This window comes from Oryzias latipes, chromosome 15 (assembly GCF_002234675.1).
Source record: "Oryzias latipes chromosome 15, ASM223467v1".
NCBI classification, from domain to species: domain Eukaryota; kingdom Metazoa; phylum Chordata; class Actinopteri; order Beloniformes; family Adrianichthyidae; genus Oryzias; species Oryzias latipes.
In genome coordinates this window covers 2042531-2061249 of record NC_019873.2, presented here as the reverse complement: position 1 = coordinate 2061249, position 18719 = coordinate 2042531, and the positions used below count along the sequence as shown (strand labels likewise).

General features: G+C 48.7%; 1 protein-coding gene across 2 annotated transcripts in view; it reads right to left on the bottom strand.

The window, feature by feature from the left end:
* The window catches only part of inpp5a (inositol polyphosphate-5-phosphatase A), a 114167-nt gene extending 96981 nt beyond the window's left edge, over positions 1-17186 (bottom strand). For both annotated transcript variants that reach the window (XM_011484012.3, XM_020709239.2), the window contains exon 1: positions 16758-17186. In XM_011484012.3, the coding sequence (XP_011482314.2) occupies positions 16758-16835 (78 nt within the window). In that variant the 5' untranslated portion in view covers positions 16836-17186. The remainder of the gene's footprint in view (positions 1-16757) is intronic.
* Positions 17187-18719: the final 1533 nt, after the last annotated feature.

The window sequence follows — 18719 nt, the reverse complement described above, 5'->3', positions numbered from 1 at the left end:
ACACACACACCTACTCAGAAATAGACACACATACAGAAATACACACACACACTATGAGGAAAACTCGTGATGTGCGATATTAGTGATCAATATTGCAATGATGATAGAACTTGCGATACATGAACAAACAGCAAAAGAAAAAACAGCTAATATATCATTTCCATGTCACCACATCAGTTTTATTTACATAAACGTCAACAGTAGTTAAACTCCAAATGACCCACGTCTACATGGGAGGCGGGCATCTAGCATGAAAGAGCTCCATCTGATTGGTCCATGGCATAAAGAGCTTTATTTGATTCCTTAAATACGTCAAGCTGCAATAAGTTTGTTTGCCAACTTTTACGGTAACCATTTATCACAGGTCTTTATCACACAGGCTGATATCACAATACTGATTAATTTATTATGTGATTTATTGTGCATGTCTAATGCACACACACATGTGTAAAAATACCCACTCTAATCTACACACACACACTCACACAAACACAGAAATACCCACACAGACTACACAGACAGAGCGATCACAAACCTTTATCTAAACCAATCTGACCCCGTCCCCAAAAAGGTCTATTTCATTTTGGGGGGGAAACAGATATTCAAACACACTGAAACATCTAAACTGGTTAAACAAATGAGCCATGGGAGAAATCTGAGTGGTTGGGTTTTGTGTTTTGCATCAGGAGGCAGAGCAGAGCACGTCACACGCAGCAGCGTGCAGTAAACCTCCGGGGTTTGAGGAGCAGAGGTCAACCTTCTCAAGCCTCTGTCTCCAAAGCCGTCAAGACAGAAGCTACAGTTTCCAGTGTTCAGTCTCCATCAGGAACCAGAGATCCAAGTCACGCTGGCACTCAGGCAAAACCAGAAACAGTAAAAACCTAGAGCCGTTTTTCCTGATCAGCTGTTCAAAGCGATGGACCAGCTCTGTGACCAGCTCCATCTGAAATCATGTCTGACCTGCTCAGAAATGTTTATGAACACAGAGCTCAGACGCCTCACTCCTGGCTTGCTTTTATACCCCATAACTTTCAAATCTTTACCACAGCTCTGAAAGTTTCAAGCTGAAAGCAGCTTTAGAGAAAAACTAAATCCTTCCTTGTAAAACCAAAACAGCTGCTGGTGATTTCTGAAGAAGTCAGGCCTCTTTTCGTTTCCTGATCCTTAATCAGAAAAAAACCTTTCTGCTGTTTCCTGGAGGGTTTTTTTTAACTGTGCAAATTGCACTCATCAATTCAGCCTCAGGAAATGTTGGAGAAGTAAGGAACAAGACCAGCCAATGATGCTGCTGCTTTCCTTCACCTTCCTGGTTTGGAGCCGTTGCATCTCTAAGTCTTTGGATGGCGTAACGTTCTGGATTCCCCCCATGCTCGCCAGTTTGTGACGGCTGATGTTCGGTTCTAAAGCAGGCTGTAGCTGTGTGCTTACATGATATTTGAAAACAAGCTTTAATCCCATTTTTATACCCAATACTAAAAGTAATTACTTTTCCACTGCTGCAGCCAGTCATGTTCAACAGCTAGCATTAGCGTTTTGCTCTGAGCTTTGTTCTTTGGTGTTCTAGGTTGTGTAAGGTGAGACATTCTCTACCAGCTAGACGTAATCCTGAATGAAGTCCAGCTCTGGATCTGGAGACTGGAACGGTTCTGCAGTTGCTGGAGACGGACCTACAGTTCACTAAACTGTTGCAGGCCTTTGGTCGGGTCGATTAAAAGAACTTGCTGGATCATAGAACATCTGCAGATGTGTGGATCTGTGGATCCCACTGAACCCGTAAATCACTGCAGACTCCTGCAGCCTTTTATGATCAGAACCGCTTTGTATTGGACCTCCTCTTCTGATCCATATTCTGGTTTTGTGAGACAAAAGGAAAAAAGGAGCTTTTCACTGAAGTCCGTCTGTTCTCAGTTGGTTCTAAAGCTGAGACATGAGGAGAACCAAATCAGTTTTTTTCATTTCCTAACCACCACGTTTGCCTTGCAAAGGTGGAGAATAAATGTGAGTGTGCTGTAACCAGCGCACAGGCGAAGGCAAACACAGAGGTAGTGGGTGAAGGAGGACGTGTGGAGCCTGTCACGTGTGCTGCAGCTCCTTCTGCAGGGAAAGCTGCTGTGTGTGTGTGTGTGTGGGGGGGGGGGGGGGGGGGTGTGCGCGTGTGTGTGTGTGTGTTGACTGTCTGAAAGGAGGTTACTGGCTTTCAGGGGAGCGAGCACCCAACTAAAAATATTCTGGCGCTTTTGGAGACGCAGGCCGCGAGCTGATTGGCTGGCCTGGAGTCATCCAACAGCTTTCCACTCAAACAGCTCTGCGGGGGCCAGAGGACGCAGAGGTATGTCCCCTCTGTGTTTTATGAAACTCCACATCAAAGAGGCTCGTTAAGAAATTAATTAGAGCGACCCCACGCCGAAAGTCTGAATTAGATCGAGGCTGGCTCCTCAGAGAGGTCTTCTTCCATCAGAGGACGAGCTTTGGAAGTATGGAGGGTGATGAGCTTCAGAAAACACCAGGTGACTCATATTAACAAAACAGACATTTAAACAAAGGAATAAAAACCGTCGAGGAATAAAACCGAGGAATTCTGAAAAGTTTGATTCCCACTTAGAAATGAAGGAGACGTTCATCCACAGCAGAGCTGCTTTCTTCTGGTGGTTTTTTGGATCTGCAGGTGTGAAGGTTCACCTGAACTTAAGAATGAGGCTCTGTTGTCTTGCAGATGAACTCTGGTGTGGTTCATTTACATGTGAATGTAGACAGAGTCTCCATGGTCCCACAGGAGAGCGTCTTGTTGGAAAACAAAGGCTCTCCATGAGCTCCTGGGCTGCCTCTGATTGGACGGGCCCTTAGAGTAAAGGCCCGTACACACCGGGACGAATTTCGCCCGCGATTTTCGCCGACGTTTAACGCCTCATGACTAAACAAAGGGCACCAATGAGAGTGTGCACACCGACGCAAAAAAACGGCACGCGTCAAAAAAAAAAACGCTACGGGTTCGTTTTTTTTTTTTTGACGCGTCGCGTCGAAATCTATTCGACCAATGAGAATGGCGCTTTTGCACACGTGTCTGGAGCTTCTGAAGTTACAGTAAACACACAACTTGGGGGCGCTCAAACACAAAACTGCCTTGCTGAGCACACATACCAGCGAAGAAGATAGACGCCGAGTTGCATCCACACAGCCGCGAAGAAATAATGACGGACATTCTAAAATATCCCCGAACCAAGCACCAGTTGGAGCTACTGATGCTTGAAATATTCATGTTTTCTTTGTTTGATTCTGACAAGCGCGTAAATACTTGCTCTCTTCTTCTGAGTGAAAAGCGACTTTAAGAAGCGTAAAGTTGCGCAGCGCCACCTTGTGTACAGGAGTATTTCTGTTTACATTAAGCGCCATCTAATGTCAGGGAATGAAATTGCATGTTCACTCGGCTCATCGTCAGCGAAAATCGCCTGGGTGTGAACACAAAAAACGTGTTGAAAAACGCTGGCGAATAACGCCTGGCGAATATTCCTCCCGGTGTGTACGGGCCTTAAGGTTGAGTTTGAACTGAGAAGTTCAAACACGGCCCATATGCCTTTCAGCTGAGGCCCACAGCACAGTTTTTTTAAACTCAGCTTAAGACTCAAACCTGTTTAATCGAGGCTCCACTGTATCTGTGATGTGTGGGAATGAGTCCCATCACAGAGCATGCTCAAGGATTATGGCTCCAACCCAGTTTTGATTTAAGGCTTCTTGATTCTCCAATGTTAGCAGCAAAGTCTGAAGCCCCTTCCTGTGGTCTGACACACAACACACACACAACAACATGAGGATGACAGTTTCCTCCGGGTTTGGTTTGCTCCTCATCAAAGCAGGTCTGTAGGGTAATCCAGGAGACTTGAGTTGTCATAGAAGAAAATTCTCAGGTTTGATCGCAGCACCCACAAAGTTCTGGAGTGTGATGTGCACGTCTAAATACTGAAGGAGGACGGAGACAGAGAGCTCGGGCAGACCGCGTCACAGCTGACTTATGAGAAAAACAGGAGCCCACCCAAAGGGAATCAGTCAGGACGTAACGGCACTCAAAACAACCACGGTTGTGCTACGATGGCATTTTCTTTACAGCACATGCTGCCAACACACCTGTCGTCTGGAGTCACTAAACTTCTATAAGTCAAAAGTCACGAAGCCAAACGCTTTTTCAGATTTCAGGTCAGCTCAGATAACCACAACTTTCCTACAACACCCGAGGAAACCTTTTTTTTTAAACAGGTTCCTGGGTCTGGTTCTGGAGACCTTTCCTCAAAACTAGTTGCGTTCCCTAAATCCTGAATCCTGTCAGTTTTGATTTCTATTCGAGATAAACAAAGTGCCGTGGCTTTTTAATTGACAGCTGATCTATACCGTCAGAATGGGCGTGTCCCATAACTGTCAGACATGCTTTCGTTTTGCCGTCGTTTGTAAAGTCCGGGGTTTGGTGGCATCAAGGCCAGCCAAGATATCAACCACTTTGGAGGAGAAAACAACAATACCCACGGCCCAGCACCGCCCTCCCCTGCTTGTTAGGTTTCCAGGTACTGACTTTAGACGCCACCACCAGCAACTACGAGTCTCAAATGTACTGCATATACGGTGAGAAGGCCTTCTGGTCACCCCCCCCCCCCCAACAGTCGCACAAATCTGTGGCTGGTGATGACAATACTGAACCTTTTTCCCTGCTAGAAAACACCGGCAGCTGCCTCTGTGTATCCCTGTCAGGCTCAGCTGCATCGTTAACAAAAATCTGTGTGAGATTCATTTAAAATGAGACAGAATGGAAGGCTTTGCCTGCTTTCATTCCATAGCACACTTGCAGACCAATTCATAATGTAGAGAAGTAGGAACAGTGAGAGAAGTGGGCTGTGACGGATTTCCCATTAAAAGCCTGCTCTACTTTCTCCGCTTTGAAGAGGAGCTCTGACGCCATCATCTCTGGAGGCATCTGCATTAAAAATATCTGATGTTTTTCCTGTCATATGTCACAGTCGGAAGGTCCAACTCTGTAACCGATATAAAAGATAGTGAGGCTACAAGCTTTCAATCATGGCGCTCAGACTGTTGTCCAGAAGTGACACCAGGATGTACAGCCTGCCTCTCTCTGAAAGCCTTCATCCTTCAAATCCAACTCTGATCATCTTTTGATCTATTGTAAAGCGTTCCCAGTGGTTGTTTCATTCTGATGATGCCGTTTTAGTCAAAATGTTAAAAATCTGTCTTATTTTCTAGGACATAGTTTCTGTAGAGCAGTAGGAGTCCATTGGAAATTCTCCTCTGAGTTGTGGGCAGGAATGTTTGCACGGAGTAGTCCTGCCTCTCTTCCCATCATCCATCTGTTTTTCCTGGTATATTACAGCCCCTCCCCCACCACCTAACATATCAATATCACAATATCAGATCTATCCAGTCATTCAGTTTAGATCCAGATTCCAGCTCAGATGAGGAAAACAAAGACGTTAATGGATCCATTTGTCTGACAGCGGATGCATCAGAATGGAGCAGAGCAGGAAGCTTGTGACTCGTCCAGTGTATTTTCTATGTCATAAATACGATTTTTTTTCCAACAGCATTTTTTCATCTGCTCCTGATTCACAACAATTTACATAAAGACATGATCACAAATGCAACTTTTAGCTTAATTTTCTTTATCTGTGTCCTCCATCATGAGAAAAATGCTAAAAGATCAAGTTCAAAACAGCAAAAACTCTATTTTCATCAGTGAGTCTTTGACTGATTTAATGTCATTGAAGTGTTTGTGGGTTTCTCAGAAAAGGCAGTGACAGAAACAATCAAAGCAGTGAAGACGGCCCTCATGGGGCCAAACATGTGTCAGGTCTGAGGTGACACGACCCACATTTGAATCCAGGATTAGAAACGGCCCAGTTCCAGATGAAATCAGCACAGCTGAACCACATTTCCATCAGGCAGCACCTGAAGAGACATTTTCCGCTTTTCTCAGTGATCTAGAGTACAATGTTTTTGAGTGACAGGAAGAAACAGGAAATGGTTAGAAGTAGGTGGAGACAGAGAGCAGTACGCTCTGCATTTCCTTCAGGTGGCGGGGCATGTACTTCCTGTTCAGGGTTTGAACTCTTGCGCTGATACTAGCGCGGCGGCTTTTCCCGGTCTCGGTGACCGATGGCCCCTGCGCCATCACTCTCTTAGATGTTTGTTCCTCTTTTTGTCCCAGCTCTGCACCGCAGGTTTTTTCGGGTGTCATTATCTCACGGCGCTGTCCTGCGTGCGGCATCCTGTTTGTGCCGAGCAGCACAACCTCCTGCCAAAGACATTTCACAGGCTATCACGTTTGCAGCCAGATATCTCTGTAATTGGGCTCTTCCTGCTGCTGGAGTGAGGCAATAAGAAAGGAAAGAAGTTAAATAAAGACAGGAAGATAGCAAGTAGTGCGAGGAGGAGGGGCCAGTTCTTATCAATCAAATGTCCCTAAGAGGCCCTACCCGTCAGTGTGTCTGAAGCCCAGCAGCTCAGGGATCTTTTCAGACAAAAATAGGTTAAAACATCTTCTAGAAAGTCCAAAATGGGACAAACCAAGTTATCGAAGCTGAGAATATACCCCCCTCCCAAGAGGTTTGTTCATGTGAGCGCTCCCCCCAGAAGTGACCTAAACCGGCTGCCAGGAAAGCAGACTTTCCAAGAGAAGGGGCCCAGAGTCCAGCACCAGTGAGAAACGTTCAGGGGCATGGTGAAACCCCCCCCCCCTCCCCCAACACGATAACCCACCATTCCCATACATCAGAACACCCCCACTGACGGAGGATGGGATCTGCACCCCCACCACTCTTCCTGAATTCCTTTCACAACATCTCCGGAGCTTTCTTTAGGAGTGACCTCACGCCTGTCGGGTGTCAGAGTCGGGGTGGGGGCCTCTCATGACGTGGAAATGCCGTCACGTGACCAGCCGTCACTGCGCAGGCCCGGGTCCCACCCAAAGGCCTTTTACAGCCGGTGAGGCTGCACTCTGAACACTGCTGTCGTCATGGTAACGCAGAAAGCAGGAAATTATCTTTACAGAGTTTGGGTTCAAGCCTCAGACCTGATCCAGTCCAGTGGACTGAGATGAAGCCGTTGTTTGTTTCCTATGATCTGCTGGAGTTTCTGAGAAACAAAGATCCACTCCGTCTCTGTAAAACCTTCATTCTCACCATGAAACCCTCTTAAATGGAACTGCTTTATAATCTCAATGAAAAGAGTTTCAGAATAAAAGTGTCCAAAAAAGAAAAACAACAGAAAGGGAGAGAAAAGGTTTATGAATAAATTCAAAGTTCATTTTTCAGTTTTTTCTGGATTCTTCCTTTTTGTTTGTTATTGTCTGAATGTCTCTTCTTTGTCCGGTTCTTTGAAGGCCTTCAAAGCATCCACCTCCTCCCTGCTGGTTCCTCATCTTCTGGATCTGTTGGATTTTCCTCCGCTGACTTTAAACCGACTGGATCCTCAGATCCTGCTAGAACCTGGATCCTGGTTGATCCTCCTGTACAATCCACAATCAGTTCCCGCCATCCTGGGTGTGGTTCAGTAAACCCCTTCTGGACCTGAACATCTGAGGCAGGTTCTGCTTTAGATCCAACACTAACCTGGAGGAATAAAGAGGAGGGGCCGCTGATCCACAGCCACAGCTCCCCCCATCAGTGCTGTTTGGGGGGGGCTTCATGTCAGTCACCAGAATCCCTGAATGTTCTCATGAGATGAAGGCCTTTAGCACAGAGTGACGTCTGAGTTAAGACTGTTTTCCTCTGTAGGTCAGAGTTTTGAACCGCCATCCCTCAGTTCACAAAGGGCTAACCGCAGAGCAACACGTGAACAGGTTCTGAACGTGTGGCGCTGCTCGGCTGGTCAGGTCCATTCTGACCCCATGGCGCCTGATTGCAGTTCTAAGCAGGAAAGATCTGCTTCAAACTAGAACTGTCCCCAGACCAGACGTCCATGACCTCCAGCTCAAAGAGTTACTGTAGCAGGACCAGGAGGTTTACCGTCTCCGTCATGTTGCTTATTCTCCGGATTCTTATCAGAGCCGCCGTCCCCCGCCCCCCAGCGCCTGATCACTTTCTCAACGCCTCAGCATCCCCTTCATGTCCGGTTAGCCTCTTCAGCAGGCGGCACACAGGATGGGTGCCGCAAGGTAAACAGGTGCAGAGTCAAACGCCGCTGGCGGACACGCTCCAACGCCTCACTGAAGGCCCCGTCTATTAAGATAAGAGAGAGAAGGAAGAAGAGCAAAAACACTCCTTCCACACGAGGAGCAAATGTTTGAGCTTCAAACCCGACTGTTCCAGAACCGCAGATCCAGAACTTATCCAAGCAGCAATCAGACTGTTTGGTTCATTCTGCAGGAATCTGAATGAAACTGATCAAACGGTGTCATAAAGGGCCACGGTGATGCGAGCAGAGTCTCTCTGTGTGGGGATCTGAGCAAACACGCAAAGAAAAACAGTCCAACGCCTGAAAAACGGACCACAGTACGCCCTCACAGCCTGCAAACAACTGCAGCTTCCGGCTCGACCACGGCTAATGGGGACGGCTCCTTCAGGAGCCACACTGTGTTTGGAGGTCTACTCACTGAAGGACTAAAGCCTCCTGACGGGCTGCTGGACAGATGGACGGCAGAAAGTCTTTGCTTGCCTCAGGTAATAAAGTCCACAGAGAGCAAACATCTCACTGCTGCTGAGCAGCAGCCCAGGACGCCGAGAGCAGACGGACATCCACCGCATCCAGGATGTGGGAATGGCAGACAGAATCCACTCCTGCTCTGCTCTGTCTCTGGTTAGGGCATGTGATGCCACATCAACAACCGTCAGCCTCCAGGGGGCGCTGCACTCAGAATGTTTGACTCACACACAGGCAAAGATTCATCTAAAACCTTCGATTTCTTTTTCCAAGAAACTGTATTTCAAACCCCTAAAGCCATCTGGGTGGAGGACTGGTCTACTCCACCCAGATGCACCCCCCCCCCCCCCCCCCCCCCCTAGAAGCCGGAGGGGGGTGTCTGCATTGTTCAAGCTGTTCACAGTGGAAACTAAACAGTCGGTTCCGGAAGTGATAACCTTCTGCCGAGGCCGGGGGGGGGGGGCACACTGATAAGGCAACAAGCACACAAACAACCACACTGGAAAAGTGTATGGACACAGCCCCCATCCACTGAAAGCTCAGGGGAAGGGAGGGGTCCAGGAATGGAGCTTCAGCTGCACATTACATCCCCTTTGAGTATTTCCCTGCAGTTCAGGCCTTTTCTCACATTGATGTTACAGCAGTGAAGCTTCAGAAACCTCCATGTGAGGAAACTCATCGTTCTCGGCCTGGAAGCAAATGCAGCCACACAGTCCAAGCTGTTTGAGCAGCAAACAGGGAAAAAGCCCCAAAAGTTCCTGCTCCTCCATCCTGGAGGTCTGTGAGGACGCTCTGCACTTCCTGCTTCAGACCCTGATCTGATGAAGATGAGCTGCAATTTTCCTCAGAAGTGGGAGGACTAATGATGCAGCTGTTAAAGCCAGCACCAGGCCCCCCCTCGCCGTGATGACTACCCTCTGCTGGAGCAAACAACAGCATGTGTGAGAGTGCTAAGTGCTGTGTGAGTCCTTCACGCATCGATTTGAGCGGCTCAAACGGGAAAGCCAAACACCGAAGTCCTGAAGACCGGAGACTCCTGCTGCAAAAGCCAAACCGCAGCAGCGATCAGCAGGGCAGGAGAACAGCCTGCAGGAGGCCACACATGGTTGATGACCTTTGCAGAAGAGCCACAGCCAAAAGCAACAGCAGAACAGAACCAGAACCAGCAGGTCAAAGGAGCAGATCAGCAGGTCTGCAAGGACTTTTGTTGGCTTGTTTAGATTTTAGGTCTTCAAAGGCAGAGAGCTGGATGCTGATGTCAGTTCTGTCCTCCCAGCTCCAGGGGGGGCGGGGTCAGAAGGTGGGGAAGGAAAAGTCATGCATTTTGAACTGAAAGAGCATTTGATGGAGACAGTGAGAAGCTAAAACACTTCCACTACACAAAAAACACTCAACCCCCAGGAGGTGATAGGGTTAAAACCCCACAATGCTTTGAACATACAACACGTGCAGTACCAGGAGGATCTCCGTCCACTGCGTCTGAGCGAAGGCGTGCGTGGAAACGGCGTGAAGCTTTACGACCGCACAGCTGGTTTTTGGTTGTGTTTGCCGTCACAGCGGCTGACATTTCTAAAGTCGTTAGTTCAGTTAGTTGAATAAAAACCAATCAAGGTCAGATTAAACCCAGACTACCTTTCTGTTCTGACAAATGTCAACATGAATGTGAACAAGTTTAAAATGTCTTCTACAGCTGAGCACCACTCCATTTACTGAGGGGGAAAAATGAAGATTATTATATTATATTACTAAAATGAGCAAACTAATGAAAAATTAAAAACATTGAATGTTTCATGCAATAACAGCCCCATCACAGAATGAACTTCCATCCGTTCCTCTGGCCCTGTGTCATAATGGAACAGAAGATGAATAAAACAAAAGCATGAACTTCTTTTTCATGTTAATGGCTGTGAAGATCTTAGAAATATTGATGGTATTTTGTTCTGATGTGTCCAATCCTGTTGCTGTAGGTCTGACAAACCACAAATGCAGTACTTATGGTTTCAAACAGAGATGCAGTATTATTTCAACTTTGACCTATTTTCTTTGTGCAATATTGTTATGAAAGCCCTTTTCTGAGTTAATGCCCAAATATGTTTAAAAAAGGGATTTGCTGCTGTTTGAGAATGAAATAGCAGATCTATTGGAAATGTTTCTGTATTTCTTTGCATTCTAGTTGGTGATGGTACAGTTGTTAAGGAGAACATTTGGGAATGGCCCTTTGTGTCTTCAACGTCGCTGACTCCTGATCTAAACTAAAAACGAACATAAACGGTGGACCAGGACAAAACTGAAAATCTACTCAACTAGAATAGAAAAATAGAAATGTTGCGTCTGTTTTCATTTCAAATTCAAAAAACACAATGATCTCCACTAATATCCCAACCACCAGGTCCTGACGCTGCATTCCTTCCACAGCCCACAAATCCGGAAGGTTTGATGAAGTTAGCATAAAAATGTGACCCTTCCAGTCCCATCAACAGAACTGGGCGGAGCCTTTCCCCTCCACCTTATTGAATCAGAGACGGCAGGACGAAAGCAACAGAAGTGGTCCGCTCAGGGGCCACATGCTGGACCGTCCACGCAGGCCGCTCCTCTGAAGCAGCTGCTGAAAGCAGCAACGTTTGCTGGAAAGTGGCGTCGACCCCCGTGAGCGTGGAGAAGTGGGCCGTGCCGTTTCCTGACGCCGTGTGTGCGCGTGCACGTGGCTGCAGCAGCGCACAGCATGCGGGCACCACCACAACAAACACGGCGGGAGTGCATGGAGCGGAGAGGCGGCCTGCTGTTGCTAAGCAAAGATCTTTAAAATAAACACTTTCTGTTTACGAAACTCAAGTGAGCCAAATTCCTTTAATAAACAAAGCAGAGTAGAGCTGCGCTTGAACCCTGATCACACGTCCAGGTGCAGACGCTTCACAGTTTCAAACTAAAGATCAGAAAGACAGTCGGACAGCTGGGAGCTCTGAGGCGTCAGAAGAACCTGGTCACGTTCTCCTGTAGCACATAGGAGAGCTTTACAGCCCAGCGCCGACCGTCCGCTGATCCACAGCTGACAAATGCTCTGCTCCTCTCAGCATCGCCTGGTAACGGTGCAATGTAGGTACCAGAAGGCGCGGCGGCTGCTGCAAGTGCTCATGGGCCGGGTGCAGAGACAACAGCGTCGAGCCAGAAGCTACAGCTGATGAAGAGGAGCCTGAGACCGAGATGAAGAGAGCTAAACCCAGCAGAGGTTTACCTTCAGACTCCTCCTCCTCCTGAGCCGTGCATCCACCGGGAAACCCACCCTCTCCCTCTATTCAACCCAGACCATGAAGCACAGCAAAGAGGTCAGATGGTCAAACATCAGCCTCTATTTATTCTGCACCAATAGATTCCAATCATTTAACACCTGCAGCAAAGTTCAGAATCTCTGGTTGATGGTTCCTTGATGTGGAGCCACACCTGATCTGACCCACCAGTCTCCTCACGTGTTCTATGACCTACAGCTCCACAACAGTGACACTGGTTGGTTCATAACAGAAGTGTTGCATGACGCGGTGCTGTGGTGGAGGCGCAGCAGCAGCTCCGTCAGCTGCTGCAGCTCCGTCAGCTGCTGCAGCTCCGTCAGCTGCTGCAGCTCCGTCAGCTGCTGCAGCTCCGTCAGCTGCTGCAGCTCCGTCAGCTGCTGCAGCTCCGTCAGCTGCTGCAGCTCCGTCAGCTGCTGCAGCTCCGTCAGCTGCTGCAGCTCCGTCAGCTGCTGCAGCTCCGTCAGCTGCTGCAGCTCCGTCAGCTGCTGCAGCTCCGTCAGCTGCTGCAGCTCCGTCAGCTGCTGCAGCTCCGTCAGCTGCTGCTGTGGTTTAGGAGACGCATTTCCAACGAGAGTAGAGGAATCCTGGGAGACGGAGCTTAGCTTGTATCTGAACTCCCGCCGGGCCCAGTGGGTGGGGGCGCTGCTGGTTGGAGAGTTTCACTATAGTCCTTGGCTTCGGCAGTGGGATACGGGGGAGCCGTCCCCTCCCTGGCTTTCCCAACTAGGATAATTATGGCTCTTGGAGCTAACCCAAACTTCCACACACTCCCACCCTTATCCCAGTTCCTTATCTGAGCCCAGCGGGCCGGGCTGCTCATTGTCCTGCACACACAAACACATGTAACCTCCTGACTGGGTTCAATGAATGCGCGGGGGGGGGGGCTCGGGGAAACGCCTGCAGAGTCGTGGATCACTGAAACTTCATGTCTTCTGAGCCCACGTGTGAGCAGGTAGAAGCCCACTCCACCCCCCCATCTGGTTCAGGGGGGAGGGGGGGGGGGCTGTTTGTCTGCCTGAGAGCTGCCAGCTGAGTACAGACCGTCCTCCACATCTGCAACATGATCGCCCGTCCGCCTCTGCAGGTTCGGGCTTGAAAGGCCTCCTAATGAGGGCAGGGTGTCCCCGTTCCGCAGCAGGAAGATGGAGCGCCATGCGTCACCCAGCGACGCACATCAGCTGACAGGCCTCAGTTTCCCCCCAAATCCTAACATCCCACTGCTTCCATGGAGGGAAAGCTGCAGCTTCCAGTGTCAGTGATGCATCACATGTGCAGCTTCAGTCAGAGCGTCGTTCACTGAAGGAAACTTTCACCAAAGAGAACTATTGCCTGATGACGCTCATTAACCAGGACATAAGAGCATGAAGTCACGCAATACCTTTGGAATTCTTCCATTTCTAAACCTGCTTGTTCCTGTTCCGGGTCACAGGGATGCTGGAACGGAGCCAGCACCGCCGACGGATGGCGGGCCTCATCCAATTCTTCATCCAGTCCTGGGCACTGAAATGCTCTGAAATGCTCTGAAATGCTCTTACGTTCCACATATTCTGCTGTTGGTCCTAATGAACCCACAGGGATGGGAAAGGGTTTCACATGCAGCCATGGAGTGACATGACCACACCCAGCCACAGGCTGCCCGCGTCTTTCCATTCCGTCTGCGCTCTGCGCTCACTGGGTTCAGCAGATGACCGGCTCTCCTGATTTGGATCAGCCCTCAGCCAGAACCACTGAAACCATCCCACTGAGGAATCTACGCCTACAGGCAGAAGTGCAGCACCTGCAGCGTGGATGACGGTGAGAAACAAAGCAGGCGGTTTACCGCAGCAAGGCAGAGAGCGGCAGCAGCTGGACCACAGTTCTGCTGGGTGCCGTGGACACACCCTCCCCACTTTGGCTTTCCACCCTGGGCGACAGAGTGGGAGGTTCTGTGCAGGAAAAGCTGCAGATGTCTGCTGCAGGAATCCCTTCTCAGCTCCAGACGCAGCTTTCATGCAAAAACGCATCACACAAGCAAAGTGTAACGTTTACTGCTGTTGGTCTGAACCAAACAACATTTGAATTCTGCGGAACATTCAAGTATGAATATTATATTGGATTCTCAGTTTGTGGCGTTTTCTCTCCAGAGACAAACCTCAGCATCACTGCTGTGGAGGTTTTTCCAGTTCAGCTCTGAAGAAAAGCATGTTTTTGGGGTTTTGGACATTAGTGTGGCATTTGTCTTATGAACGAGAACAAATGTCATTAAAAAAAAACCAATTCCTTTCTGAGTATTTTTCCTTTTAAATCGCTGGGAATCCCTAAACGTAACCCTTCCTCTGGGTCCGTGCAGCCAAAGAAAATGTTCAGCACTGGCCGCACATATTTGGAGAATATTAACTTTCTTTCTGGTATTCGTTTAATTTGCTGAGAGTGAATTCAACAATCTGCATGTGTTAGCATCACATCAGTTCTGAGCCACAGCAGTGCTGCTCCAATGTAGCCTCAGTTCTAATGTCCTCAAAGTTCTTTTCGTGTGTTATTTTGGATCTGGAACACATATGTTTTTGTTCAAAAATAATAAGTCACTTTTCACAGTTTCTTTATCGCTAAAGAGAAACTTTAGAGAATCGAGACTGTCAGTCTTTGTTGTGTCCCCCCCCCCCTTATGTCAAGCTCTTCACTCTCACTCATGCAAGACGCAGTTGTCATCATCAGAAGGGGGGGGGGGGGGGGGGTCAAGGGCGGGTCTACTCAGCTCAGCACTAACAGCCACGCCAATGTAGAAACAGAGTTTTCAGATGAAAATGAATGTAACTTTTTAAAGCATTAAGGTTCTGGGATTTTGGTTAAAAACTTCCTAATCCTAACTAAACCCCCCCCCTGGGAACGTTTTATTATCATAGAGGGACTTTAACCTTCCTGTCAGATGAACAAGGGCTGAAACGGCATCCTCTGATGCTCGTCCTGAAGCGTTCGAGCCCCTCAGAAGGACCAGCTTCAGGATTTCCTGAACCTGTTTAGCATTCACATCTGCATTTCCCTCCAAAAACACACAGCTGGATGAAGAGCAGTCCAGTCTGGAAATCTGCTTGCTGCTGCCAGCATTCACATGGGGGGGGGGGCTCCAACCACTCGGATAAAGGAACAGAGGTTCTGATCCGTGCTGGGGAGAACACAGGTTGACCCAGACGTTCTGAACTAAATGAAGCCTTCACCACACAAATGACCTTTATTCTGAAACTCTTGGGTTTGTCTATTCACGCTAGATCTCAGCTGTAACATTTCAAAACAAAAGCGTGAGCATCACAGCGCTGTTCTCTGGCAATACCCAAGTCCAAACAGGACAACACAGCACGGACCTGACACACAGCAACAGGGGCTCGCCATCGGCGCCGCATCTTCCTCCACAAATACGCAACAATCTCTGATGGATGAAGAGGAGCAGAGAAAATCAGCCCAACAGAAAACCACCGTGAAAATCAACAAGACCGTCTGACGGCTTCAGCAGATCACACGGCATGACAGGAAGCAGCAGGAGAGGTTCTGGTGTTCAGCGCCACACGGCTGACGGCGGGCGGCGAGTCCAACTTCTGCCTGTTGTCTGCAGTTCCACTGATGGAAAAGCTGAGGTCCAGAATTCACCTTTCACACGTAGAAACAACCTTCCCAAAAGTGACATTTTCACACAGGTATAATAGGTCATGCACAGGTTTTCTCTCATTCCTCATCAGAACGCAACAGAAATACAACAGCAATTTTGAAAGAGACGATAAGTTCTAATGATTCAATAAAGAGTCTAAACATTTGCAGCAGAAGATATTTTTGAAGAATGTTTCCAATGGGTTTCTCTCCAAGAACTAGAAAAATGCAGAGTTCCCATGTTGTCCCATTCATGCAGGGTCTGCACCCGTGCATCTCCACGTTTGTTTGGTGGATCCAATATTCTGCTTAAACAGTGAATACAGGAGAAACTTGACTCATAAAGAGCCTAGAAGTCAAGAACAGAAGAAAGTCTGGGCTAAAGAAGGAACATTGGAGCAGCATCACCGATCTGTGGAACTCAGCTCAAAGCTGTAAACCAGCAGAACGTTCTGGAGCAGAACTGAACCAGGAACAGACGCACTGATGGGGTTTTTTTCCTCCCAAGCAGCCGATGAGGAGGGAACACATGTCCTCACTTCTCACCTTCCTGCTACCGCTGACCCCCCAGGGGCAGCAGCACCCTCCTCCCCTCTGAGGTCAGAGCTGGTCTGGAGATGGAACCAACAGCAGGACCAGTGAAAGACCTCATTCAACCTGCAGCCATGGCTGGGGGGAGCAGGGGGGAGAGGGAGCATGCATCTGTGTGTGAGGAATGTCCTCAAGGAAGAAAAACACAAACATGCCCCCCCCTCCCCCCCCGCGCGGAGCTGGTGAGCAGCGTCTATTTTAGGCACTCTCAGCAGGAAGAAGCCCCCTGATGTTTGGGAGGAACCTTCTCACGGTGACAGTAGCTGCCCCCCCGCACCACCCTGACCAGGGGCAGAACCCACACCCCCTGCATCACCCCGCAGACATGAAGGACCTTTGCGATTTCAGGAGGATCTGCGTGACACGCCGCGTGACATGCTGCACAGATCTCCTATCCAGATGTTTGACGTAAACCAGGGGTTTTCCTGGAAGACCTTCCGGGGGGCAGCAGGAAGTTTCGGGCGTCGTCGGGACAACACTGAAGCACGCGGAATAACGACAGGACGCGCGCGCGCTACTATAACGGTTCAGAGGCTGCACGCGGACAGACGCTGGAGTCGTGACCAGCTGAGAGCTCGTTCAGCATCAGGTGAAGACAGGGGGAAGAGGGGGAGAGGGGGGAGCACTCACATCCTCGAACAGAGATCCAACGTTGGCTGTCACCAGCAGGATCCCGTAGCCCTGCGCGGCGGCCGGCTTCCCCGCCATCCCTCTGCCGGGGGGGTCGCGGAGCGAAGTTTGCGTGTGGCGGACGCGGAGGAGCCGCAGAGCGTGCGGGGCGTGCGGAGCCTGCGGGCTGTCTCTGGAGGATGTTTAGCAGGAGGAGGGCAGGCTGCGGCTGGAGGGGCTGCTGCGGCTCAGCTGGAGCATATTCTTCCGCGCGGAGCTTCAGCTGCGGCTTCCCGCGCTCAGAGCCACGGGGGGGGGGGGGCGGTTTAATCCACGGAGAGCCGCTTCATCGCTGCGTGTCCGTGTCTTTTGAGCGCCGTGAAACTCCCCCTCCCGAGGCAGGACGCTTTTCCAGGACCATCGCCTTCGCCGATGACAAGCGATAGGCTGGGGTTCTGCTGCGCTCTGTGACGTCACCGATGGAAACGCGGCTCTTCTTAAAGGACCCGCGCGCCGTGAGCAAAAGCACGCGCGTGTTCGTGTCCCCTCACTGTGGTTCAAAAATAAGACTATGACAATCTTTATTTTTATATACAAACCAAGTTAGGTTGAGCAAGCATTTGAAATGCGCAAGAAAAAAATAAAATAAAATAAAAACAGGTAAGGTAACAATGTAAAATAACGATAGTTTTGACATATTTTGAGACGTTACTGCAGTTTTTTTGCTTTTGTCTGCTATGGAGCATCTGAAGCCTTGACATTTAAAATGAAACTTTACATGCTAGCCTACTGAAGTCAGCAGGAATAAGGATGGATTTGTTTTTTGTTTTTTTCCATCTTTGAGGAATTACTTTTCCATTTTTGTACAGCATCTCCCCCTTGAGCTCCATGAAGAGCCCACAGGTCTCCGTGGAGCTTTTGGAGGACCACTGCTGTAAAACACATGTCAAACCTGCAAAATCCTCCAGCTTTTCACTTCTTTTGGCATCAAAACAAAATTTACTGGTTTCTAAACTGTTGGACGTCTTAAACCACTGAAGGCAACCCGGTAACATACTGAGAGGATAAAGAGCTTCAAAAGCTAAATACTTCACAATTTAGCTCCAACTTATTCAAAGACGAGTATGTTGGCCTTCACACAGATTCTCTTTTTTTGTTGATAATTCTGCTTCATTTTTAGTTTTTTTCTTTTTGCTTGTGTGGACACGCCAGTGTGGCCTCAGCTGCTTGTTTTCACGTCCTGTTTGAGCTTCTCAAGCCCAAACAGTTGCATGCAAACCCAGAGGCACAAAGTTGCATCCCTACGTAAATAAAGACGCTGTCCAAATTGACTCTGTCACTGACGGATTTCCTTCTGACAGGGATGAGAGGGCACAGATGAACCAACAAAGCAGCAAATAAAGCCTGTCAGAGAGTTTGCTCAAAATACATTCAGCGTCATCAGCCCATACTAGAAGAACCACACACAGTATTATTTCAGGTTCAGAAAAACCTCTGGATCGTTTCCCTTGGAAGGATGTGGGACATAACGATTTGGGTGACAGTGGCGCATCCTCTACAACTAGCAGTCCTTTTCAAAATTCTGAATTCTATGAACAAACAATTATTTAATGAATTCAGGTAATAATTGCAAATCCTGGGTCAGACACTAGGTCTTTCTTTTTGCCTCTTAAAATGACGTGCTTATCCAAAGACTGGCCTTTGCTCAGCACAGCTGTATGACAACCCAAGATGGTCATACAGGTGGGCAACCATGGAGCTCAGATACAACAAAACAATCCCCTGGATTCAAGGTTTGATTCGTCTCTCATGCCAACACATGTTTGTGTTTCAGAAAGCTGGGGGGTATTCCAGGAAGCAGGTTATGCTAGCTCCCACGGTAAGTTTGAGGCTAAGGAAGTTGATAACCTCAGCTTTCGGTTCCAGAAATGGAGGTATGTTTCAGGGTATGTCAAGTTGCCATAGCAACTCAAGCTCTGGGGG